General features: G+C 33.4%; 1 protein-coding gene across 3 annotated transcripts; it reads right to left on the bottom strand.

Moving 5' to 3' along the window:
* Positions 1–534: 534 nt before the first annotated feature.
* Positions 535–5,834, bottom strand: LOC141667436 (vacuolar protein sorting-associated protein 36). Of its 3 annotated transcripts, none has more exons than XM_074473933.1 (10): positions 5,678–5,834; positions 4,814–5,470; positions 4,173–4,379; positions 3,513–3,606; positions 3,323–3,380; positions 3,052–3,121; positions 2,717–2,852; positions 2,538–2,622; positions 1,113–1,169; positions 535–946 (listed from the first exon to the last, which is right to left on the bottom strand). In XM_074473933.1, exons 2-10 carry the CDS (start codon positions 5,426–5,428, stop codon positions 943–945), a joined length of 1,326 nt encoding a protein of 441 aa, XP_074330034.1. In that variant the 5' UTR covers positions 5,429–5,470; positions 5,678–5,834; the 3' UTR covers positions 535–942. The 3 variants fall into 3 exon arrangements, with proteins under 3 accessions (XP_074330034.1, XP_074330035.1, XP_074330036.1); XM_074473934.1 differs by having other exon boundaries at positions 4,814–5,431; XM_074473935.1 differs by lacking the exon at positions 1,113–1,169.
* Positions 5,835–27,661: the final 21,827 nt, after the last annotated feature.

The following is a 27,661-nucleotide window of genomic DNA, read 5'->3' as shown; positions in this document are numbered from 1 at the left end:
GAGTCGAGACTTTTCAGCAGGCGAGCAACAACAACTTTGTAACAGTGATACTTTATAGTTAAGTGATGTGAAGTATCAATCTTTAGCTAAAAAGAAAGTTTAGGCATCTTTAGTACTTTATAGACTATGATTCTCATGACTGCCAGCCAATTTCATTTGTCGTTTTTTTATGGTCTACCAATATACAGTAACTACGTAAGAACAGTACTTGAACATGAATCTTCATCTTGCTAAAAATTAAAGTATGTGCATCGAGACCTTAGCACTTAAACTCAATACAGCTACATACATCGAGACCTTAGCGTGATTATTATTTTCAAAGAGTATGCAACAGAAAAGAAATAACCGTGTAGGTCGAGTATGCAACAGAAAAGAAATAACCGTGTATGTCAAGACCTATTCAGCAGATAGGTCTACCAGTAAGTATACTTCATAATCCCAAAGCAATATCGATGTCAGAAGTCAATTTTTGTACAACAGTTACAGTAAGCCATCACTAATATTATTTTTTTATGTATATGATATATGGGAGAATTTTGTATACAAAGCAAGCTTATTATATTCATTATACCACTATACCAATCACAAATTTTCCATCACCAAAAATTAACTAGTAAAACACCAGAATATAATACAACAGTAATGTTCTTTGCCCAACTATCTACATATAGACCTGAGGCCGAACAAGCCAATGAAACAGATACATCGTTTCCTTTAAAGGCAGTACTCTTCCTCGCTCAACATTTAACAAAATCAACCAAGCCATGTGTTACAGTTGCCTATGTATTCAAGTAAAGATGTACAAAATGGGGCAAAATCACTTCATTTCGAACGAGAAAGAAGATTAGTCCTAAAGTAGCCACTACCCTGCAGAACCATGACCTCTTTTGCATTGTTCTGATATTTGTATCTTGTACCAGGTTTAAAAAGAATTTGACATTTTCACCTACGAAAAATGCAACATGAGTGAGTATTGGTGGGTTCTACAAAGACTAGTGAGTGAGTATTGGTAAGTTCTACAAAGACTAGTGAGTGAGTATTGGTGGGTTCTACAAAGACTAGTGAAACTTGTTCAAATATTAAAGTCATTGATTCATCAACTATTATATAACCTGGAAGAAATGGTATTAGAAGCAACCCACGCAGCATAGTTCCCATATTCTTTCACTCTGGTCAAACATGAAGTTGATTATTCAAAACGAAGTGCACAATTATCAAAAAATAAATAGAATTCTTTAATTGGCACAAACGCTAATGGAAACATCATATAGTCATTTACATAATCATTCTTTTGACCAACTACAATGAAATCATTAAATCCATGAATTTTACCAGCTGGACACTTTTCTGAGAGGGAACTTCACCTACCCTAAAAACTTTAAATTTACAACTTTTGATTTTTTACCTACAAATTCTGTATGTGGATCCGTAAACTATAGCTTACTTTTATGAAGAGGGACATGGCATTCATTCTTTAAAATGGTTTGATATAATTGTTTGCAACGAGAAGTTCTAAAAAATAATATAAAATCAACATAGGATTATAAATACTTAGATAGAAACCAAAAGATGTTCGAAACTAGAAGAATTGTGCACCAAATTCTTGTTTTCATTTTTAACCGTTTTGTTAGAAACTGTTTCGGCTGATAAAGGTTAGTGGAGAGTGCTTCCGACGAGCAGCAAGAAGTTTTTTATTGCTCAACCGAGAGGCTGATTTCTGGTGCAATTATATAGCTTGTTAATGAAACTGCAACCTTGTGGTAGTAGATTTGGTCCTAGGACTTCTCTCACTTTAATATGGCCTGCGTTCTTCTATTAGGGTGTTCAATCAGGTTGGGCGGATTATTAGCACCATTGGCAGTTGGGCTGATAGGTGGTTTGACACTGGGGCCTTCGCTTATAGGTCATGGGGACTTAAAGCTGTCAAGTGTTACATTTTGGTAAGCTGTAGTTTTCTTCTTTTAGACATGGACGTGTCTCAAATAAAAGTCTTGTTTCTTTAGGCTAACCGCTAATGTCAATAATACACTTTACCAGAGCACAACATTGTTGCCCAGATACAAGGATGATTTTGGGTTTTCTGGCAGAAGACGCACAATTAAGAGCTTTGGTATTTTCCTCTTGGAGCTTGTTCCAAGAGTTTTTTCTTTTGTTTGATAGGAATCTCTGAACGACTGTATATTAGTTTTTCTTAATTATGAAATACATAACAGGCATCGTCCACATTTAGGAAAAGAAAAGAAGCAAATTTGTCCTGTATCCAAAGTTAAGACTTAAGAGAATTAATCTAAAATTACTATTTATAATAACTATAAAACCCAGCCGTTTCTCTTGATCTTTAGTACAGCAGCAACGTCAAATGAGGATTAAAGGCAGAATGTCACAAATGAATTATGAACCAAGGTAAGTAAAATAAATATACTCTGCCTTATTTAAGTAAACTATTTAGGATGCATATAAGAATGTCACATTTATAGTTCACTTACATAAAAGAATGACACCATTATATAGAATATACAATTATAAAACGCACTTACATGTACATATCATCACCATTGAATTCTTCAAATAGACTGATATAAAAGCGGAAGCCATCAGGGCTAACATCCCTGCATAGTAAACCTGCCAATATAACTCCAACAATGAATTAATTCTATGGTAAATAGTTTCTTAAGCTGTCAACAATATTTTTAGGAAACAGTTTGTGAGGACATGCCTTTGCTTTCAGCAGAAAGAAGATGCTCCTTTGCCATAGCTGGAGCAATACCCAGAGTCATTGCAGCATCACTAGCACTGACCCCAATCCGGAGGGCTTCTGGCTTCAGTACAAGTGACTTTATCCTAGCAAAAACCTACAGTTGAGAAAAAAATTGGGTATTATTATATCCAACAAAGAAATAATTTTTAAGGTGCAACATGAAACAGAAGTGGTTTAGCTTTCTAAGACATAGCTCATCAATTTAAGCACATGCAATGAGTCAAACATATTAAGATTTTATATAAACCGTGACATTAACCTTAAGAAAATAATAACAAGTAAACATCAGATACCTCCTCGTCAGTGTGAGATTTATTCTGTATGACCATGACACCACTATCAAACTTCCGAAGCATAACTGGACTGTAAACAGAGAGAATTAGACAAATCAGCAAAGCTAGGTTTTAGTTTATAATGGACCTTAGATACAAATTAGAATATGGTCATACATCTGCTGTAATAGATTGCAATATAATTCCTAATTTTTAAGTAATTAATATAATTCAAATTTCACTTTACAAACAAAATAATACGGAATAATTTTTTCGAATAGATTGTTCATACACATCAAACTTCTCCCACAGTGTACATGCCTGGAGCAAGTCATCTGGTGATATTAATTCTGCAAAACAATATATTAAAATCAGTGGCTACATTCTATCACAAGCAAACATATCAAACGGGTTGGCTGCATGCAACAAGAAATGCCATCTATGAAATAGCTGAGCATGAACAAACAATAATAGGAGAGCACCTGTGCCTCTAGCACGATTAAAGAGACAATAAACATCTATTAAATTGATCATTCCTCCAGCTCTCTCTATCGGAATTTTCACGAAATCAGCCAGCTACATAAAGGAAAAAAAACAAAGTAAAATAACAAATTTCAAGTCTGAAAAGGTTAACCCACAATGCAAGGGTGACTGAAGAGAATCCAAGCATGATTTTATCGTACAAACTTTACTGATTGTTAACACAATTACAAATTTGGATAATCTGTAAGAAGGATTATGCGAATCCAGAAGCACAATCAGATCCTTCTTTCTGACAAAAGTAAATTAGCTACCTTTGATTTATTTATTCTTTTTGACATGATTAAAAAACCCAAATGAAGGTACTTACACTTGTTCAAGAGGTGAAATTGAAGTGTTACACATATATGGATACAAGACACTAACGGAACATATATAGTTAACTGGATATGCTATGAGTAGAATTTCTATACCACGGCAGAAATAATTCATGTAAAGATTTATGGTAGAGCTGCATTATATCTGGTAACCCTGGAGTAAAAAACAAAAGGAAATATGTACGTTGACATAGTTTTGAATAACATTTTAATCGGTGTGTTCCTATTCTAACAACTTTAAGTTGATCGACATATTTAGGTATACCATATAAGATAAGAAAAAACCTGTCTAGACAACTGCTGGTGATACAATGCACCGGCAGCTTCTTTAGTTACAGGGGAGGCAATACCAACACTCAGCAACCAGTCTTGCATTTCCTCTTTGGTGGTACCTAACTCCTCATCAGTTGATGCACTTGATTGACTGGCTGAACCTGAAAGGAGTTTTTGCCTCATTTTCTCTGCTAACATCACCATCTCTTTAGCCTTACTCTGTAAAGAACATGCATTTTGTAACATAAATACATTTTTGATAAATGAAAATAACCAGATGCGATGAAGTAGAACGAACAAAGCGTCCTTTAATATTCTAAACTTAACTTAATTATTATATATGTATCAACTGAAAGATTAAGTAGACATTATGTAAGAACGGTCTTTTATTGTGTATCAAGGTCTACACAAATAACAAACTTTTGTTTTTCCTGAGAGTATGATGCGCAATACGAACTACCTCTTTTTTCGAAACCAAGTCGGTCTAAAAGTATAATTTGGCAATTCACTAGTGCTACTAATTATTTATAATAATCCGTATTTGTTTCATTAATTTAAGATTCTTATGTCTGTAAACTTATGAAGTGTAGGGAAACTAATATATAAATGCAACGAAATGTACAAAACCATTCAAAACAAATGTTAATACATACCATAAGGGCATTCAGGTCCTGAAAAGCATCTTGCAAACTCTTATCAGTACTCTCCCACATCTCCTGTTCTTTCCTCAATATTCCCGAAACCCCAACCACCGGCATTTTAAAACCTCCGACCCCCGACCCACCATCTTCAACCGTCACAACCTGACTCGACCCCGTTCCACCACTTGACGCCTCCCACGCTCTCCCTCTCCATGCTTCCCAAAGCTTTCCCACAACCACATCCGGGTCAGGACCCGACTTACCCCTGCACACAAGCGTCACCACCGCAGACCTACTCCCATTCTTATCAACACTTCCTTCACCAGTCGTCGTAACCTGGAACCGTACCCTAGGACTAGCAAACATTGACTTGATCGACTTCTTGGACGAGAAAATGTGGGTTATAGCTGCAAGTGGTATAGCCACTGCAGTCGAAGATGTCTCGGGAATAAAAAGAATCCGGTGGGTAGTAAGGGTGAGTAGTCCAGACTTGTAGGGAGGCAAATTGGGGTTTTCTTCACAAACTATATCGACGGAGGAGAGTAAACATGATTCGACTTCACCGGGAATAAGAACAGGCCTACGACTACTAGTAAGTTCCGCAGCAGGGAGCCACATTTTACTCATGATCTAGGTCAAGAAAATAGCACCAATGGCAATTGGGCAATTCTGATGATTAACAGTGTGTATATTACAATTATGCTAAAAACAAACAATCAAAATAGAAATGACAATTTGATTGTTTAAACAAGAAAATCAAACACAAGTATATGATATTAAATAATTGGGTAAGTTTCAGTTGATAGTAAGTGTGATTGTAGTTATTGAATATGTGCGCGGGTGTGTGTTTGTGAGAGAGAGAGAGAGAGGTGTTACCTTGGAGAGTAGCGGAGATTAAAGAAGGGATAGGACGAATTGTTTCTTTTTGAATTTTAAAAGTCAGCACCGGTGACTTGTCGGAGCTGGGTGTATCGCCGGCGAGAGAATGGTCAATTAGAATTTTTTTTATTTGCTAAATACAGGAAATATTGAGCACAGTTGGATAGCTCAAATTATTAAGATGTTATCATCTGTCGTCCCAGATCCTCGCTCATCCCAAGAATGTATGAGAACATATACTCATTTGTAAGGTTATAAGTCATATTTGAAAATTTATGAGAACATATACTCATTTGTATAAGCCATATTTGTCAAAAATACGGGAACCAAATTTCTCCTTCCTAAGAATAATATGAAAGTCAAGTGACCCCAAATTTCTCCTTCCTAAGAATAATATGAAATTTCACGTGCATTAATATCCTCGTATGAGCTAAAATCACCCATGTGTTAGCTAGCCCCTGCAATTTTTTACACTACACGAAAAAGACACGACAATTTCATGTTTAGTTTTGAATTTTATATACACGATACGAAAATACACAAACACGAAAGTATACGACAAAGATTTCGTGTCGATTTTGTGTTTACACCTCAGGTACACGATACGACACTAGGTACATGAAATAAATAAATAAATATTTTCATCCCCACTACCTCCGTCATTTCTCACCACCGCAGTCGCCCCATTTCGCATCCGTCATCCAATTCGTTGCCTTCCATTTTTCTCATCTTCTTCCCTTTATATTCTTTGAACTTTTTTTTGATGATCTCTCTCTCTTCCCCACCTCTCTCTTTCTTCAGTATCTTTCTCCACACATAGTAATTAATATTTTAGTAGTTATATTTAGTGATTTCTATTTGATATTATGTGTAACGTCCGGGAAATATTATGTAATTATTTTTATCAATAAATAATTATTATGTGATTATTATGTGAATTTTGGTGAATTATTTATATTAATATTTGGATGTTTATTTCGGATAAAATTTAGATATTTTAATCTTTAATTATCCAGAATAAAATATAAATAGCTTTGGTAGTTTCTGGTAATTTTTGGATTGTTATGTGATTTTATGAGAATTTATAAAATTAATAATGATTATTTTAAGTAATTATAAAATTACTTTTTAGAATCAGAAATCATCCCACTTCAACCGTTTTTGCATTTTTACAACCCGAATCTCTTCCGAAAGTTCCTCTCTAACCTAATTTGATAATTCTGAACACTTTTCGTGTTTTGACTTTTTCGATTCGGGATACGGTTTAACCCGTTCGAGTCCCGACGTGAAATTTTCGATACTCTAATCATTTTATAGATCGATAAAAAACCGTATTCTCAAAAGGCGAAATATTATTATCTTATTTTCGTATAAAGTGTTTTATAGGTTGCTCTGTTTTGATAATTACCCAAGTATGGTATTAAAATCGTATCGTCTTCTTAGTTACTTAGCGGCTAAGTAACCTATTTTCGGATCCGATGTGTAAATGTAATTATCGAATTATTAAATAAATAAAATATGTGATGGGTTTGTTAGATGTGTGTTACCTTATTGTTAATTTTGGGAAATTGTGGGATACGAACCTTATTTGTATAATTAATTATTGAATTGTATGGTATTATTTTGTTTTTAAAATAAATTTATTGAATATTTATTCTTATAAATGCTAAAATTATCTGTAAAATTATTTTATTGCTTTATAATTCTATTTATTATTTTTGGAAATTTATAAAATTTAAAACCAGCATTTTATTTGTTATTTATCTTTAAATGATTTTCTGATTTCATTTAATTGTAAAATTCGTATTTAAGTCTAGAATGCTTCAAAAATCATGAAAATTTTATTTTATTAACTTTTAAATATTTCGAGAATTTTAAATTTATTTCGGGAATTTTCATACTTTTATTTAACCGCATTTTTGTTCGTTAAATTGTAAAATACGGATATGTGGCGTATTTTAGAAACTGTTTTAAAACTTTCGAAATTTTCATTTTAAATTACTTCGGGGATTTTAAGAATATTTTGGCAAATTTTGAAACTATCTGTATTCGTAAATTTTTCATCTATTTGCTAAATGCGGTGCCCAAATAACGCTGCAAACACGATAAAATCCCCAAATTTTATTCCTTTCCTCCTCCTTATCCCTCCAGCCATACTCTCTCTCCTTTTTATCTCTCTTCGCCGACTTCTCTCTCCCCAATCTCTCTCTCGCTCTCTGTCGTCTCTCCCTCCTTCCTCTCTCGATTTTCTCTATCCCTCCCTCTCTAATTTCCTCACATCTCTCTTCCTCCTTTCTTTCATCGTTTTTCCCCATTTTTCTTTCGCCGGCTATTTCCGGCAGCCGCTTCTTCGCCTTCTCAATAAGCCGCTGCCGAACTTTACTTTCACTTGGTGGTTTATTTATGTGTATATATGTCTGTGTGTATATGTAACTCGTGTGTGTGAATCGTGTATGTGTGTGTGTTCAGTGTGTTGTGTGCGTGGTTGTGAATTGTGTGTGCTGCTGTGTGGGCGGCGCGTGAGGCGCGTGTGGTGGTGTGTGTTTGCATGTGTTCTGTTTCTGGTTGTGTTGCGCGTCTGCGCGTGTTGCTGTGCTGGTTTCAGAAATTTTTATTTATTTTATTATTTTATTTCTTTGCAGGAAATTATTGAATAAATATTCGTAAAATAAAAATGAATTCCGTGCGGGAAATTATTTAATTAATCGGTGAAATATGCGTTGGAAACCCGAATTAATCGGGTACCCGTGAATTTTACCACCGTCGGTGATGAGCCTCGGCGAACTGACGGTGGGTGTTGATGATTTGTATCTGAGTCCTACGTTTATTAATTAAATAAAATTAGTCTGTAAAAATTAATTTCAAAACGAAAAGAAAAATAAAATACAAATAACAATAATTAATGATTGAAATTGTATCGGTGGTTGGGACTTGCGAATTTGGAATTGGATTGGTTGTTGTGTTGTGAATTTGACGTCAGATTGATTCGACGGGCAGACCGATAAACAAAGGAGACGCTGCCCGATTTTCGGGAAATTAATTCCGAAAATACGGGAACGTAACCTATAATAATCGGAGACGTCGAACGAAGGTATATAATTATGTTATACGAATCTAGTTATGTGCAGTAACAAAATATTTTATAATCACCCTACTAGTTTCAAAATAACGAATATACATATTTTCCGAAAACAAACACTGAACCGAGTTTCGAAGATGTGAACTATAATTGCTATGTGTATTTCAATAATACATATAAATATAAGTTGGATTACGAAATCGTATGGGTAGAATAGGATAGTGATGTGATGTTAAGCGAAATGATTATCTGAATTAGGGTATTTTAACCCTGTAGGTCCTAGTCGGAGGAACGAGATTTGACGTTGGACTAGGAATGATCTTGTGATTAGATGTCGAGATTAACAAAGTTTCAATCGAAGGGCCTGAGTGTTGGGATCGTATCCAAAATGGGATAGTAGTTTGACGTTAAAGCCGAACGTTCAAGTTGAACCAAAGTCAACCAGTAATAACGATTAAAGCTTATTGAGGCAAGTATTCCTGAACTTTCTTTTAAAATACTGCAATTATTTCTTCGTTCCTATTCTAAGTTCAGAATAGTTAAATATTTTATATTTCACTGTAATTACACTTATTATGCATGTTCCTTTCATTATTGTTCCTATAGTTTCGATTGCTCTCTTGAGCAAATACCCATTTTTTCGGGTTATTTGCGAACCTTGAATTGAGATGTTTTGAAATCAAAATGATTTGACATCAAAACACTCTACGGGCTGGATGTTTACTGTAAGGGCTAGTGATGAGCTGGATCCTATGGGCCGGGGATGGATCGGACCCTTGGGCGATAATGCCTAGGTACCTGAATGGATTTATATGGTTCGGTATAGATCTACCTTGTATCCTGACTGATCAGCAGGGTATAAGTGTGAACTAGTGTCCAGTCTAATTTGTTATTGATCGCCATTAACGGCATTCTCTCTCAAAACTTTTATGATTCCAAAACCGGACAAAACCCTGATTGAGGAGATGAATCTGGGAATCGCTTGTCACTTTTGAGTTTATAATTAAAGGCTGGTAACAGTCAATGTTTATCCGCTCAACTCCTTCAAATAAATAGAATCGTTTATAATGTGTTTAAAGCTTTTGTCCGGAAATTTTCCTTTGATATTTGAAACTCAAATTATATACTTGCTGGGCATTTTTGGCTCACTCTTGCTTTGTAAATTCTTATTTCTTTCAAAAGCAGATAAGGATAAATGTGAATAGCTTTCGTTAGACAGCAGAAGTTAGAGAGATCTCCTCTACGAGAGGACAAAGATGTTAGAAAAATAAGACAATGGCATTAGCCTAAAGGTATCTACACTCGTTTTGTAGTTGTTGTGAATTGTAGAAGGTTAGATTCTTGTTTCATACCATAACATATAAACGATCCGGAAGTAAGGGTTTATTTATTCATTATTTTATTTTATGTAAAGATTGTTTAGTGACGCCAAATCTTGACCCCAGATTTGGGTTGTTACAATTTGGTATCAGAGCTACAGGTTATTGGTCACTGAAATAAGAATATGTGAGAGTAGGATAAGAGTAATAGGTCATATGAGATAGGAAAAAGCTAGGCATGCTCATGTTAAGTTGAGTTGAGTGTGAATTAGGGTTAGCAGGTCCGATATGCAATTGGTAAACCAGGATTGTTTAGGGAAGTGTAAGGCAAATATCACAACGTTATAGGTATATTGAGTTCTCAGATCCTACAGTAATGAGGAATCGACAGATCGACGGAGATTGGGTATGTTGTATGTTACCCTACTTTTCATGCGGTTTTGAAGAAAATGCGATTGATTCTGGTGAGAACTTGTAAAAGAGAGGTTAGGTGAGCTTTGGTATGATTTAATTTAGAATTAGGTAGTAGGACGAGCTTCATGCCGGAGGCAACGAGTTGAGAGATCCTGATGAAGAACCAATGTTGCACGTTTCAGAGGCACCACCGTTGCGAGAAGATTTTTATCACATACCGGGCGCTGCGCGAGGAATGGTATCTACCTTATTAGGTATATGAAAGACTAGCAAGGAGATGCGATCTTATCTGCAGACGGAACATCGAATGACATGTGTGGTTATAAATATAACGTCAAGGACGACGATGAGAATATCAAAGATAGTACCAGATGTCAGCATTGCGGTAGAATTGTGAATAAAATGATATACAACGGTAAATGAAGTTTCGTCGATTAATAAGTGCGAGCAGAATCCAAGGAAAAGTAAAACAGGTACCAAAGTGGAGAGATCCTTATATGGGCATTCTTTTAATTAGACATTTTATTAGCGGATCATAAGAATAGCAAGTAACTTATATAGTAATGACGACCAAATATTTGATTTTCAAAACTTTAAAATGAGATTTCGAAAAAGATTTTTTTAACCAACTTTCAGAAATTTTTTGTATAAAATGAGTTTTACAATTTGGTTATCGAATTACTACTTAAGTTCTTGTTATTATAAATAGAAAATGATCTAAAAGGATAATGGATCTAGACTCAATATTGTTAAGTTTGGAGGACCAAGTAGAACCACTAGCAGGAGAAAAGTTTAAAGTTTCCCGTGAAAGATGAATGTAAACCTTGTTTAATAATATCAATAATTGAATCAACATGTTAAAACATTATTTACCCAATTCATGAAATTATTAAAATTTAACAAGATTCGTAATTCGAACGGAACGAGGATGATTGAAAGAAATGGAAGAATCTTCTAGATGATTGGAGAATAATAATATACCTATAGACGAAGTTGAGACGTTGCGGGATCGATTGTTATTTTACGCGGCATAGATGAAGTCGGAAGTAATAATTATAAATCTCGTAAGAACGCGTGTATGGTCGAATTATTAAAATATTTGATGTAAAGGCATTTCCAGACAGCATTCCGAAGCAATGATGTGACTTGAACTGTGAACCTGTATTCGAATGATCCTGAAAGCATACGTAGGTGAAGCGTGGAAAGTGATCAACACTGACATTCTTTATTCTAATATGATAGCATATGTTCTTCTTGATTCTTGAATACGTATGAGCTTCTTCTGTTGATAAATCATATGAAGTGAAAATGAAAGAAAATTTATTGTATTCCTTCTGAATTGTTTCTCTTCTCAAATTATGGATTCCTGATTGAGACAAACAGTGTCGTGGTATGACGCTTTGTCGAAATGACGAAGAGTCGGGTGGGACGCCACCTAATCATGTGCTGTATGTCATATAGTATGAAAGACTAGCCATCTTGAGTACGAATATGGTTGTCTCATTCTTCACTCATTTTTCTTCCTTCAATTTTCTGATTTACAAATTCTCCCAATCGTTTGTGGCATTGTTATTCCTTATTCAATTTTCAATCAAAGTCATATTCGCAAACTCTCCTCTTGCGTAGAGTCTGTTCTTTGACGATTACAAAAGAAATGGAATAGTCCCGTGTGACAGGTAGAATTACGTGTCAAAGGAGGATATGATTGCAAGCCAATAAATGGTGGACATTTGCGAGCAGGGAAGAATGGATACACCGACAACGCGGTCGTGGCAAAGATATCAAATCAAACAGTTGTTCATGTTACGAGGATCTCATCAGTATGGTAGATTACGTTAACGCGATGCACTTCAAATCAGAGGATTTCGACATGAAATAAATAGTTAATGAACCGTAATAAATGAATTAATTATAAAATAAAAAAGTAAAACTGTGTACATCAGACAAAGAAAACGAGTGTCGGGACGACAATCGAAGATCAAAGAATTCTGAACAATGACTCAGACAGGCAACTAATACGTGAAGCATCTTTTCGTCGCGGGAAGATATTGTCGTGAAGATTCAAGATAGAAGGAATCTTAATTGCAACCAAATATTGAACGTGTTCTTCAAGAAACTGTGAGGTTCTCCAATTTGAGTAAATAAGTTATGGTGAATTTGATACCCATAACTGGACTAGTGACGAAAGTTCGATGCGGAAACATAAGTGAAGATGAGGTAATGATGATTCGACTGTGAAACCTTTTAAGAAATAATGATCCGGCAAATGAGTTTCCACCAGATGGTGACGATAATAAGGAAAACCATACGTGGTTATTAGAAGATAAATAGGTTAGTTAACAGAATTATGTGTGTATCATCAGCAATAAAGGATCGATGTGATTAGTTGAAGGACGTGGTATAATTCTTAAAAGTAACTATACAGAATTAGTAATGACAAGAAATAAGTTAAAATACTCGCGAAATTTTTTTTTGAGAAACAAAAAGATATATTTTAAAGTTCACTAATAAAATTTTGTAATATTCTGAAAGAACTGAGAAAAGTATGGTTATTTTAATCATTGTTGGTTTAAGACCTTAGTCCCATTTCAAAAAGATATATGTTATGCCAGTTAATCATATATATGCTGGTCAGAATGATATAGTTTAAATTATGGTGAATAGATGAATTTGGTTGATGGAAGTGGATGGATATGATTGTGGACGATTTGGTTGATTGATGGTGTCGGCTTGAGTCCGACCGGTAGTCAATGATATAGGGGAAGTGCTGCCCAAATTTTCAGAAATTACCCTACATATAAGGATAAAGAAGTATATTATCGTTCTCGTCAGTACTCCAAATGATTACGATCTCGGTTCTTGAGAAAGTAGTTATGACCAAACCGGCTTTATATAATTGGTCTTTGATTCCAGTTAGCTAGTCAGCACTTGGTTTAAGTGATTAGTTAAAGGAGTTAATTGATTAACTTTACCAACTAATGACCAGTTAAATGGAGATCAATTCCAATTAGATTAAGTCAAATTCTGACATGATTTTCAAATCTGAAATCAAAACAATTAGCAATTTAGAGGAAGTAAGGGCATTTTTGGCTCACTCTTGCTTTGTAAATTCTTATTTCTTTCAGAAGCAGATAAGGATAAAAGTGAATAGCTTTCGTTAGACAGCAGAAGTTAGAGAGATCTCCGCTGCGAGAGGACAAAGATGTTAGAAAAATAAGACAATGGCATTAGTCTAAAGGTATCTACACTCGTTTTGTAGTTGTTGTGAATTGTAGAAGGTTCGATTCTTGTTTCATACCATAACCTGTAAACGATCCAGAAGTAAGGGGTTATTTATTCATTATTTTATTTTATATAAAGATTGTTTAGTGACACCAAATCTTGACCCCGGATTTGGGTTGTTATATTATGATTCTTGCACGATAACAACGGGGAATTGATTGGAAGTGACGATGATGGTGAGATATGCAGTAATGGTATAATGTATGTGAATAATATATAATAACTCGGTATCATTTTTTAGTAATTTTTTAAATATAAATCGCTGGTTTTAATAGCTAATATTAGCGATTTGTGTAAGGCAAATTAGTGAATTCAACGTTAACTGGTATTTTGGTCATTTGTGTTATATGAAATATATGAAGTTCACTTAAATATCTGAAGTGTTCGTTCTATGTAAATCGTCGATTTATGTTCTTATATTAGTGATTTTAGGTATAATTTTGACGAATCGGTAATCCAAGAATAGAGTATTGGTTGTTTTGTTTGTATATGGATGTATTCTGTGTGTATCTTTTACTAAAAAGAAGAAGTTTGTCGGGAGCAAAGAAGAAAGTGCAAAGTACTAGGTCAAAATTTAATAAAATGGGCCTGAGTTTCTAATTTTTATTTCAAGGCAATTGCTATTTGATCAGGCCCCTATACATATATATATATATATATAGAATTTGTGAGGTGTGGTTGTCGTGCCCGTGTGAGTCTCAGTGAGTTGTGAGAGTCAAACAGGTCAGTATTCTTAAAAAAATATACACACACTAAACAAAACACAAAAACCTTGACAAAATACATTTAGGGTTAGACTCACACAAGAAGATGTCGCTGCAAGCTCTCTTTAAAGCGAATCGAAGGCGAATGTAATGGATGAAGATCATCAACATCTGAAATTAAATGATCCTATAAGTGCCTTATAATCAGTTATCTAATTTTTTAGTTATTCAATTTGCTCTGTATATCTTAAGATTTACATTTTAATTTGATTTGTTAGATTCTACTATTTCTTAGTTGTTTTATTTCATCAAATCTTGTATTCGTCAGTATTTATATTGTTTGAATCTTGGATTCTCTTATATTTATGTGCAAATTTTCTTTGATTATTTTGTTTCTTCCTATGATTTATACAGCGATATGAATCCCTAAGAAAAGATGAGGCGGATCGGATTGAGAAAAAGACACCAGAATCTGAACAATATTTACAAAACTTTAAAATTTCGTGTACTTGGTCGTGTACCAGTTCATGTTTACGTCGTGTAAATTTCATGTTTTCGTTTATTTGTGTACCATTTTGATATAGATAGAAAATACATCCTAAAGACACATTAAATGTCACATTAATTACGCTTGGGCTTCTTGTCTAAAGTCCAGTATAGACCTGTCTGGTCCGAGCTCGTAGCAGACTCAAGACGGCCCATGTAGACAAGGCCCACCAGCAGAGGTCGTCAAGGTCCACGAACACAAGCTGTTCACGGACTAGGCCCAATACGGTTGGAAGAGCAGAGGCATGTGTCTTACATGGACTCAAAGTCCTACACAAAAGGTTCTGGAGTTCCTTACCTTAAAGGACTCCTAATCGCCATATAAGTTAGAGACTTGTCCACCAAGTCTCCAACACAAGTCGAACCCTAGACTCACCTCTATATTAAGGGCTCTACCCCTCAATCTAGAACTACGTTTTTTATAAGGACTCGTATATTTTCGTATTATTTAAAAGTGTAATTATTGAATAATTAATTAAATAAAATATGTGTGTTGGTTTTGACAGTCGTGTATTGGTTTTTATTGATTATCTGTGATTTATTGGTGAATAGGATGGAATTGTGTAATTAATTATGGAGTTATATTGTCTTGTTTCGCTCTTAAAAGTGATTTTATTATATTTTTATTTTCATAAATACTTGGATTATCTCTAAAATTGGTTTTATGACTTTATAATTTCATTAATTATTTTTAGGATTTTATAAAATTGAGAAATCAATATTCATCAATTATTTATTTTTAAATGATTTTCTGATTGCATTTATTTGTAAAATCCGTATTTAATTTCAAGGTTTTTCAAAAATTATGAAACTCATATTTTATGAAGTTTATAATATTCTAAGAATTTTAAATTATTTCTGAAATTTTTGGGATTGATTTCACCCGCACGTTGTTTCGTTTAATTGCTAAATGTGGGTATTTGTTGCCCCCCAAAGTTTGTTTAAAAATTATGAAATTTACGTTTTTGTTAACTTCGGGATATTTATAATATTTTAAGATGATTTTCATAATTTTCTGAAATCGTTTTAAGTGCACCTCGATCCGTTAATTTTGAGATTCAGGGCAATTGGTCCTTAAAGGTTTGTAATTATCTTTACAAACACGTGTCAATTTTATAAGCAGGGGACACGTGTTTTATTCTTCTCTGCAGCATCTGTTAAGCAAAAAAAAATATATATATATACTCCCCAAACCCCCACCCCCTGTACTCGCCCCTGTCTCAGTCTCTCTTATTCTCTCATCTAGTCTCTCTTTTTCTCTTCTTCTCCGCCGTTCCACTCCTCCTCTGTTCTCTGTTTCTCCGTCATGTTTATTCCGGTTCATTTTCCGGTGAGTGGCCGTTGCTCGGTTGCTTTGGTTCTCCCTATTATTGTATGCTTATACATATATATACATGTATGTATACGGGTGTGCAATTAGTTGTAGCTTCTGTGTTTCCTTCTTTTTATTTTTCGATCATCGCTTCCTTTCTCCGATTCCGGTTAGGGGCGTGTGGCGCGTTATGTTGGTCCCGCTGCACACGGCGCGTGTGTGCGGCCGTGTTCCCGTTGTTTTATTGTTGTTGTTAGCTGGATTAATTCGGTTATTCTGAAATTAATTCTAATTATTTTATTTAATTGCGGGAATTTTGACTGTTATTCATGATGTAAATGAATTCCGTGTGATTAGTTTAATTCGAAGGAAGTCGATGGAATTTTACGTTGGAAACCCAAAACTTAATCGGGTACCCGTAAAACTTTGCCGCCGTCGACGATGAGCTTGGCAAGTCGACGGTGGACGGTGATGACTTGATTCTGAGTCCTAATTTTATAAAATAAATAAAATGAATCATATAATTTATTTTGTACGTAAATAATTATGGAATTGTGGAATTTGTGTTGTGGCACGAATTGTGATTGTTGGTTGTTGACGTCGAATGTGATCGACGGGTAGGCTTATAATCAGAAAAGTTGCTGCCAAAATTTTCTAAAAATTTATTTTAAATACAAGAAGCGTACCATATAATAGGAACCGTTTTACCCCTTTTTGAATACAGATTACGTGATTATGTGTATAATTATTATATGAGTCGGTTTATCGAATTGGGTTATTGTAATATATAAGTGATGATGTCAAAGATTACTGAAGATGACAACATCATTAGTGTTCCTGATCAAAGTTTGAAGCAAAGATAAATGGACATCTGATCTAAGGAGAATAATGAACTGTTACATTTCATAATCTGTTAAACTTGGGGTTTGTCTTGTTAACAGGCATAAATTTGTATTAAGCAATCTTCTCACAAATTGGGGGAGATTTTGGTATAAGACATGCCTGTACTTTAACAAGACTAAGACAATTTGTCAACCCTAAGTAAGTTGTATTGTTATCTTAATTTATATTTTGTACTTGTAAAATTAAAAGTCTGTAAAAATGCAAAGGAGCAGACTGGAGTCTTTTTCCTGAAACAGTATCAAGTGTAAGGATTCTATCTGGAAAAAGATCAAGGTGATCATGCCTCAGAAGAATTTTGAAGAAGCTTGGAGTTGAATAAATCTGTTTGGTTAAAAATACTCTAAGTCAAGATCTCTACAAGTCACAGATTTAATGTTATAGAGAAGTCATTCGAGAACTCCAAATGACTTATCGAGAAGTTAGGAAAACTACTAGAGAGCTCAGAGAGATATCGACAAGTCAAGAAGACATGAAGGTTGGAGATATCGACAAGTCATTTCTTCACTAGAGAACTCAGAGTTATCGACAAGTCTACATTCATTAGAGAACTCCGAGTTATCGATAAGTCAAAGTTCACTAGAGAACTCAGAGATATCGATAAGTTAAAATTCACTAGAGAACTCTAAGTTGTCGACAAGTCAAAGTGAAGACATGATGCTGAGAGATCTCGACAAGCCAAAGTTTCATTCGAGAAGTCAGAGACCTCTATAAGTCAAATTCACTAGAGCATTAGAGATCTCGATAAGTCATTATACTTATTGAGATGTCAAGATCTCTATATGCCTGATTGGAGATCTCGAGTGAAATTCTCAAAGTACAAAATCACAGACCAGTTCAATATTCAAGATAAACAATCAACAAACAATCCAACCAGTTGGATTGACAAGTCTACAAAAAGCAGCTTGAAGAATGTGCAAGATCAATGGTGAAGATTAACTGACAGAGGAAGATCAAGATAATCACATGATGCTAAAGATATGCTAAGCCAGAAATGGAAGAGTTACTTTTCTATAAATAGAAATGACAAGTGACAGTTTAGAAAAGCTAATAGCATGTCTTATTGTACATTGTGTAAACCAGCAATTAACTGAATTAAAAAGTTAACACTGGTCCTTCAGCCAGTTGTAAGAATTTAGATAGAAAATCTTGTAATTCTCTCAAGGAGACGCTAAGCTCTTTATCAACAAAGAGCCTAGAAATTTTGTAGCAAAACATTCTTAATTTTAATATAACATTAAGTGAGTTTTGAAGATTTGTGTTCTTTATTTTCTACAAGCTTAATTTCTGCATGAACACATTTTACTACAAGATTTAATTTACTTTGTTCAACCAAAAACATTCAAGAAAAGCTTAAAAATATCTAAAACACATTCACCCCCCTGTGTGTGATTCATTTTCTAACAAGTGGTTTCAGAGTAAAATCTGAAAGTAAACAGATTAAAGATCTTGGAAGAATGAATACACAGAAAATCAGAAGCATCAAAATTCCTACCTTTGACAAAGCTAACTACACTCTTTGGAAAAAGAAAATGATGTTGTTTATCAGGATGACCAATCCACTCTATATTCAGATACTAAAAAATGGGCCCTTCACTCCTATGGTTAGAGTTGAAGAATCAACAGATGATGATATGGTCATTCCAGCTCATTATGCTCCAAAAGATCCTTCTGAGTATACTGAGACTGAAAAGGAGAAAGTTTCCATGGATAGTGGCTTGCAATTAATATTGATTGAGTCACTTGACAATGTGATGTATAACAACATTGTCAACTGTGACACTGCCAAGTGTTAGGGCGAAAACACGTGCTAATAACACACGCAAGTATACGCGTTCGCAAGTAATATAGAATACTTTCTAGTTCGTTACCACAGAGACTCAGACTAATTATGTTCAATTAAACTCACTCACCAATATATGACTACTTCTCAATGTTAAGACAATAACACATAGATTTGATTAACTAATTATTAACTACAATTAACTACTAGAATTAAACACTTAATTAACACTTGAATTAACAATATTAAAACACTCATGAGATCACAACTTCATTACTACTTCCTTCAATAGTCATTGTTATTATCCTTAGCATGCAACAGTGATGATATTAATCGAATAACACGAAACTGATAAAAGCCAACTTTCATTGTACTAATACCATTCTACCAAGCATCCACAGTTAAGATAGAAGTTGAATAGGCATCAATTATGTTGAGTCCCTATATGTCTACAGAAATTGACAACATAACGATTTAAGCACAAGTTATTCCTTTTGATTACACAGGGTGAATAAAATGGTTAGAGTTACCCACTAATCATGTATACTCTTACATGAACCTATGCTAGCATGGCAAGTTCTAAATCTCAAGATCCACCGTCGCTTCACAAGAGATTAACACCCTATCTTATATGTTCGCGACGGACATAAGACGAATAAGAACAACCAATACTAGATATCATACAATCATCACACACTAAGGTATTAAACAACTAACTACAGAATTCCATAGTAAATCCGTTACGACCCCATGATCACGATTAGCCCATGATAACACTCATCGTCATCATGGGTTCATATGAAAACATGATAATAACACACAAAAATAATAACTAAAACTACTTATATTAAACCAGAGTACGTCACAAGAGTAAATAGGTTCAAAGTAAAGAAAACTAGCATCCAACATTACAATGAAATAAAGAATCACAAGAAAATATGCTTCCTCTTCGTTGCGGTGTGCTAAAACGGTCTTCTTCCTTATCTCCTCGCTCTTCGATTAATACTACGATCCAACCTTTGTGAAACGTCTCTGAAATCTACTTATATAGGAGTCCCATAAAGCCCAGCTAACTCAAAAGTTGGAAGTCAAACAGAAATAAGAGTCTAAAATATTAATTCTGAAAATCCATCCCTGCGCGGCCGCTCAGCATTCCTGAGCGGGCGCTCAGCTTCCTGAGCGGTCGCTCAGCAGAGTTGAGCGGGCGCTCAGCCCCCTACTGGGAACTGATCCATTTTTCTTCCGTTTCTTCGTTGCAATCTGCTCCTATTTTCCCACTTGCAATGCTAAACACATGCCAAGGCTTATTATTGATGAATTCTCTCCCGAAATGCAATTAATACCCTGAAATCCACAAACACTAGAAAAATGCATCAAATACACAAAATACTTGATTTCAACACACCAATTCAAGCTATTATAAGACGTTCTAAGTGGTATAAAATGCCACTTATCACCAAGCAAATATGGGAAAAGATTGAGATACTCTGTGAAGGGACTGAGGAAGTTAGATCTAATCAAAGAAGGATATTGATTTCAAAGTATGAGGGTTTCATGGCCAAGCCAAAGGAAAGTATTAATGAAGTGTTTGAAAGGTTTAACAAGCTGATAAATGACTTGCAACTTCATGATAAGTATTATGAAGCTGAAGAAGTAAACTTGAAGTTATTGCTTACTCTCCCTGATCATTTGGAACAGAAAATCTCAGCAATCAGGGAAGGGAGAGATTTGAGCAGAATAACACTGGAAGTTCTATATGAAATTCTTAAAACATATGAACTTGAGATGATTCAAAGAAAATTATTGAGATCTGGCCAAGGACATGTTGTAGATGGATCAAGTGCTTTAATTGTCAATGAAAGCCAAACATCTAATGATGAGCCAAGATCTCAAACTCCAGTGGCCTCAACTAGTGAGCAAAGAATAAATGATTCACAGGAACAAGTCATTCTGGAATTGGAAGAAGATGAGTTCTATACTCTTGATGAACTGGATGAGCTAGATCAGTCAATGGCTTATTTGGATAGAAAATTCTCTAACATTAGAGTAAAGAAGCCAAGATTTTTCAAGAGCAAAGGACAGTCTTTTAACAAAGACAGCAGCTGGAAAGGAAAAGGGAAGTACAATTCTGAGAGCAAGAATGGTTACAAGACTGGATCTGTTGACAGATCTAAGATAAGGTGCTACAACTGTGATGAGTTGGGCCATTTTGCTACAGAATGCAGGAAACCCAAGAAAGCAAAGAAGGATGAAGCTTATCTTGAACTTGAAGCAAAGTATGAACTTTTTTGAAGAAACAGCAAAGCAAAGCTTATATTGCAGAGGGTAAAAGTTGGGATGACTCTGAAAATGATAAAGATGAAGAATTTGGAAATTATGCACTCATGGCCTAGGAGCAAGGAGAATCATAATCATCTAAATCACAGGTACCAATTCTTACCACAATTGATTTAAATGTGAGTCAATATAAGGAAACTATAGAGAAGATGAGCACAGAAATATTTCACATCCACACAAGCATGGTTGCTGTTAATGAAGAAGTTAGCATATTAACAAAGATAAATGAGAAGCTTGAAAGTGAGAAGCAAGAAACTGAATTGTTGTTGGTGGAGCTTGAAGCTTTGAAAAAAGAAAATGCATATCTAAAGAACAAGCTCAAGTGTGCAAATGAAACTGAAGCAGTGCTAAGGGAGAAGTTGGAAAAGAATGAAGTAAAGCTAAAATCTTTCAAAAATGCATCTGAACTTGTTGGACAGTACCATGAGAAAAACAAGCCTTGTGCAAATATTGTTATTGGCCTTGACTATGATGCTATGAATGACAAAAAGAAGACTATAGGTGACAAAGGGAAGTAAAGAAAACTGAAAATGCTCCAGCCTTTTTGAAAGAGGTTAATGCACCTATATTCAAAGCATGTGAAGTCAACTTCTGTGAATAAGAATTGATTATCAAGCAAGAAATTGATGATGAGGATAAAGAGGAGAAAACTGCAGAATCAACTCAGTCTTCCAATACTGAAGAGAAGCTCATGGACAAGCAAAGTCCCAAGGCACCTGTTAAAGAAACCAAAACTGAAGATGCAAGAAAGAAAAAGAAAAATAGAAATGGAAAAATAGGGATAAACAAAAGCAACAATTTTTCTTATGTTGTAGATGGTCCAAGAAAGAAATGTGAAAAATGTGACTCTGTGAACCACCTAATTCACCTTTGTAAAAAGGCAGGTAGCAAGCCAACTGAAGGAGCCTGCAAATACAATGAAGCAAATGCGAGTGATCCCTACTCCTTCTGTGACAAGTTTGACTGCATTCCTTATAACTTAAAAGTGATGAAAAGTTGTCACAAACTGAGAGTAGACCTCAAAGAAACAAAAATTGGGTCTACAACAGAAAGGGTAAATGCTCAACAGTCAATGAACTCTATTTTATTTTAAACTACTCATTCTACTTCTGCTAAATCAATTAACAAGAAGAAAGTATCCAACACTTCTTGGGTTGCTAAACACACTTAAAACTCATTGTGTGCAGAGCAAAGTGAAGAAAGTCATCTGGATTATAGATAGTGGATGTTCCAGGCATATGACAGGTGATAAAGCCCTGTTATCACAGTTTGAGGAGAAAGCTGGCCCTTTGGTGACCTTTGGAGATAACAGTAAAGGATTCAAAATGGGATATGGCAAGATTGTTTCTGAAAATATTGTCATTGATGATGTAGCACTGGTAGCTGGTCTTGAAGTGAATCTTCTCAGTGTTAGCCAATTTGTAGATAAAGGCTTTGAAGTCTTATTCAACAAAGAAGAATGCACTTTTATCAGCTAGAAAACTGGTGAAGTTGCTCTGAAAGGAGCAAGGAAATGAAGCTTGTTTGTTGCAGATTTAAATTATTTTTTTTAAATTTAAGAATAAATGTTTAAAATCTAATAGTAAGTGGTATTTCCAGACTCTAAAATAATCATGAATATGCATTTAAAATGAGAAAAAGTCAAATTAACAAAATGCTACATAATGTAGCATTATGTCCCAAAAAACAAAATAAAAATATAAAAAGTAAACGCTACACAAAATTCACGGTGATGCCAGAGTCTATGCTGCATTTGCTCTCCAGAACCCGCATTTGTTCGCTGGAAATAGGTTTATATTCATGAGATCTCCCCTCAATTAACTGCTTTATTACCATTTTACATGAAAAAAGAAGAGCTAGCCATTAGCCAATAACTTACCCTTTTATATATACAAGCTAGGGCTGAGTAAGAAATCAAAATGTAATCGAACAGAAACCGATAATAACCGATGTAAACCGATCTATGAAAAACTGAATCGATCCGAAACCAAAAAATTAAAAACCGAACCGATCCGATTATCTAAAATAAATTAATAAATAATAAATTTATTATATAAATTTTAATCTGCCTTTAAATTTGAAAATTGAGACTTTTGTAGATGAATATAGTCAGATTTTTAGATTAAATTTTAATTACTAGTGAGTGCCTGCAGTTCTGGAAATATTCAGGAGCAGTATACGGTGATGCAACTCCATCTATATTAGGTATGAGCTTGGCCAGTCCCAAGGCTTCAAGTTGTAGTGCATAATCTTAAAGATACAAGTAAAATGAACACACTGAAGCTTCTTAACAATCCCAACACCAATATCAAAAATGAAGTTACTTTAATTAACCTATTATTTTGGCGTTATAAGAAAAACATTGTGAAATGTAGAAGCTGAATTCAAGAGATCATAAATATAAATATAAAAATAAACATGCATAGTTGCATACTATGTTCCTTAACAATAAAGGCAATATAATATTAATTATAACCAAGAAATATTTCTACAAGAGTATAATTTGTCATAAAAATGCAATCATATGCATTTTAATAATTTTGTTTGATGCGGTTTTAAAATTGAAACCAATCCGAATAAAACTGAACCGATATTTTTTAATCAGAAACCGACCGATGGTTTCAGTTACGGTTTCGATTTTCAATTTTAAAAACCGAGGACATTCAATTTTGGTTTCGGTTTTGGCCTAAAATCGCACCAAACCGAACTGTGCTCTACCCAAATACAAGCCATATATCTATCTATCTGTTGCACCTACTTACGCACCTTGATCGTACTTCCTTTAACCATTAAATTTTTCATTCACCTTCTATAATATTACAAACATGTCGCTGATGTTGCAAAAAATTTCAAACTAGTTTATGCAGTTGACACATATTACAAGTCAGTCACCAAATAATCTCGAAAGAAAAAATCAGCCAGTGGGATTTCAGAATCTATTCATCCTGAGTTCTAATTTTTTCTTCATTTTTTCCATATTTTAAAACATGTCTGCTCATATTAAGCGTCAAATTGAAATTTTGGAAGATAAAACTTATTTCCTTTAGCGTGAAGATGATAAGTTCTACTACAAAGTTTTATATTTATCATCGTGAATGTTGGTTACTTCACTATTCAATGAAAGAGTTAAATAATCAATAAAATGAATTTAAAATATTGGAAAAGAGGTACAATATTCAATTTAGTAAAGAAAGGTGCAAACATGCAGATGAGGAACTAAAACAAGCACTAAATGATGCAAAGATAAGTCTTGACGAGACTCTTAAATCTCAAATAAAACATCTTATACATGTTAAAAATGAGAAAAAGGTAAAATAGATGAATTAAGTTGAGTACAATAAATACACTAATATGGAAAATCAGTTGGACGAGGATAATATGATCGTGCAAGATTCTTTGAGTTGCATGGGACATGCTATTGAAGTTTCGCTTGTTGAAAAAAATTAAGTAGTTTATATAATTGAGGTTAAGCATATCAATATCATTATGGAGTACTTGCCTAAACTTTAATCTTTTTCTTGCTAGTTTTCAAAATTCTTCGCACCTCGATCATTTTTCAAGAAAAGCATGAACTTCTTCTTGGTATGATTTCAATTTTACATTGTTCTTGACTTTTACAAAACTCGAGGTCCAGTATTTTCCAACAAGGGGATAATGGGTATGTTAGGCATGCTTTATAATTAAGCTTGTTACTTATAAGCACACAATAACTTATCGACAAGTGTTTGTCAACCCAACTTATAAGTCGAATATACAACTTATAAGCTGATAAGTTGAATGTTAGTAACGATGTACTTTTACTATTTGGTTTTTCATTTTTTATTAATTTCAGTTTTTAAATATATGTTTTTAAATATTAATTTATTTAAAATTCATAAATTAAGATAATTATAAATAAAAATTATTTATTCGAGTTCATTTAAGTAAAAAAGAATTATGACTTATAAGTAAATTATCCAAACAATTATATAACTTATAATCATTCATTTACTTATCACTTATAAGCCATTTATGCATTTTAAGCAGTATTGTAAAAAGCGAGAATCAGACTTAGTCGGTGGGGGCACCGTCCAGGGATTAATCGGGTAATCGGGGATTAATCAAAATGATTAATCAGGTCATTAATCGGAATCAATTTAATATTATTTTTATTTATAAATAATAACATACGTAAATATTTTTACTATTTTTTTTTGCTAAATTACTATTTTGATTATACATATATAATTTTTATAAATATTTATATAAATAAATTTAAAATATGGAATATTGTTAAGCTAAATACAATTCTTAAGATCTAATTTATGAATTGAGATGAATTTGAGATGAATAATTAAAAAAATTTATAATTTAGAAATTTAAAATAGTAAATATGGATACTAGATTATTATTTTACTTATTTTCTTACAATTTAATATTTTTCTTAATTTTTTTTCTAATTGTTTTTAATTTTTTACCAATGAGGCCGATTTTTAACTGATTAACCCGATTTTTGACCCAATTTTTGATTAGTCAGTTTGATTTCTTACAAAAAAATGATTAATCGCCGATTATCGCCGACTTTTAGAACATTGACCCAATTTATATATGTTGTTTATGAGTTTTTATGTATTTAGATTAAAGAGGACTAAAGTTATTTGTTTGTGTATTATACATGGAGCTAATAGTTTATTAATTAAGTAGGCTATTTATAATAAAACCCAATTGCTAAATGCATTAATCAATTAGGTTATTCATTTCGATTCCTTATAAAATATTGTAATCCTCACATTATGACTAAATTTTGATTATACATTTTTCTTGGAAATAATATTGTTTTTATTCTACGAATTTCGTATAATTCATCACTTATTATTTTAATACTAGCATTATAGTCCGTGCAAGGCACGAGCCTAGCAATATATCGGAATTCGACGTATACATTTTTTGATTTCTTTTTTTAAGATTAATAAATAAAGTATAGTCCCTAATGATTTAATTAAAATGTACCGTTCAAGAATGGATTAACAGGAGCTTCTCCTTTGAGTGAATTTGGGAATGAACCGTTTGTAGTTGGTCAGGCGGCTATAAAAGCAGATGAGGAAATGGTGCGTAAATATGATCATGCATGTAAAAATAATTAACATGTGTTCATGCCTTTTGCTTTTCAAATATTTGGATTCTTGGAATCTGATGTTGTTGAGTTTCTTAGGAGAGTGCAGAAGATCATGAATAAAAATGTTATGACTACAGGCTCGGCTTAATATGTTATTCGTAGAATTTAATTTTCTATTCAATGAGGTATTGCGGTATTGTTTGTTGCTCGCTTACCTCATATACTTGTATAGAATTTTTATCCAAATAATTTATTTCATTAAATAAATGTACAAAAAATAGCATGGTAGATAGTTTATGTTCAATGAATATTTAGACTCTAAATTGGTGATTTATTGAGTTACAATTTTTTTATAGGCTTGATGATTACGGTGATGACAAATATTTTGATTGTACATGATCTCTAAGTCAAATAAGTTGTTGTTTTTATTCAATTTGCGTAGTTCATATATATGACTGTAAGGTGATTTTGCATTTGATGTAGAAGGTGTCTCAGCCTAATCATAAATTTTTCGTATTGAAATGTCAGTAAAATATTATTAAATTATTTACGACGATGTTTAATTGAAAAATATATTCATATCTACTACTATTTGTACATGATATATGTATTTTAGAATATGTTATTGTGTCTGATAGATTTGGTGTTATACTATATAATATTTCTACTCTAGAGACTAATGTAACATTATTTTAGTCATTGTCATTTATTTATGTATGATTCCAACCTTTTTTCATATACATATACAGTAATCATATATATTGGTTTGATGTGCCAAACTATTATAAATCAATAAAATATTTATAAATATTAGTAATTAAATTTCTAATGCTTTAAGTTATTAGGAAAAGAGAATACGATAATTTATATGACCAATATAATTACTTTTCATTTTTAACATAAAATAAATCGAATCAAATCATAAATTTTAGTGTGTATACAAGATTCATTTATATATCATAATTTTAAATATGAAAATAATTTTAGAATAACATGAAATTGTTTTATACAAATAATGGCAAGAAATTTAGTGTTGCAAGACATTCTTGTATAATAAAAAGACTAAGTCACATTGAAAGCCCTAAGATTAAGTTGTTTGATAATAAATTATGTATTCTGTAAATGTATTTCTTGAGTCTGTAAAAATGGTTAGTAGATTAGACTGGAGGATTTTTCTATGAATAGTTTCAAGCTAAGGAATAAACTCTGG

This window comes from Apium graveolens, chromosome 6, assembly GCF_009905375.1.
Source record: "Apium graveolens cultivar Ventura chromosome 6, ASM990537v1, whole genome shotgun sequence".
Classification (NCBI taxonomy): domain Eukaryota; kingdom Viridiplantae; phylum Streptophyta; class Magnoliopsida; order Apiales; family Apiaceae; genus Apium; species Apium graveolens.
The sequence above is the reverse complement of the archived record's forward strand: the minus strand, read 5'-3'. Positions and strand labels throughout refer to the sequence as shown.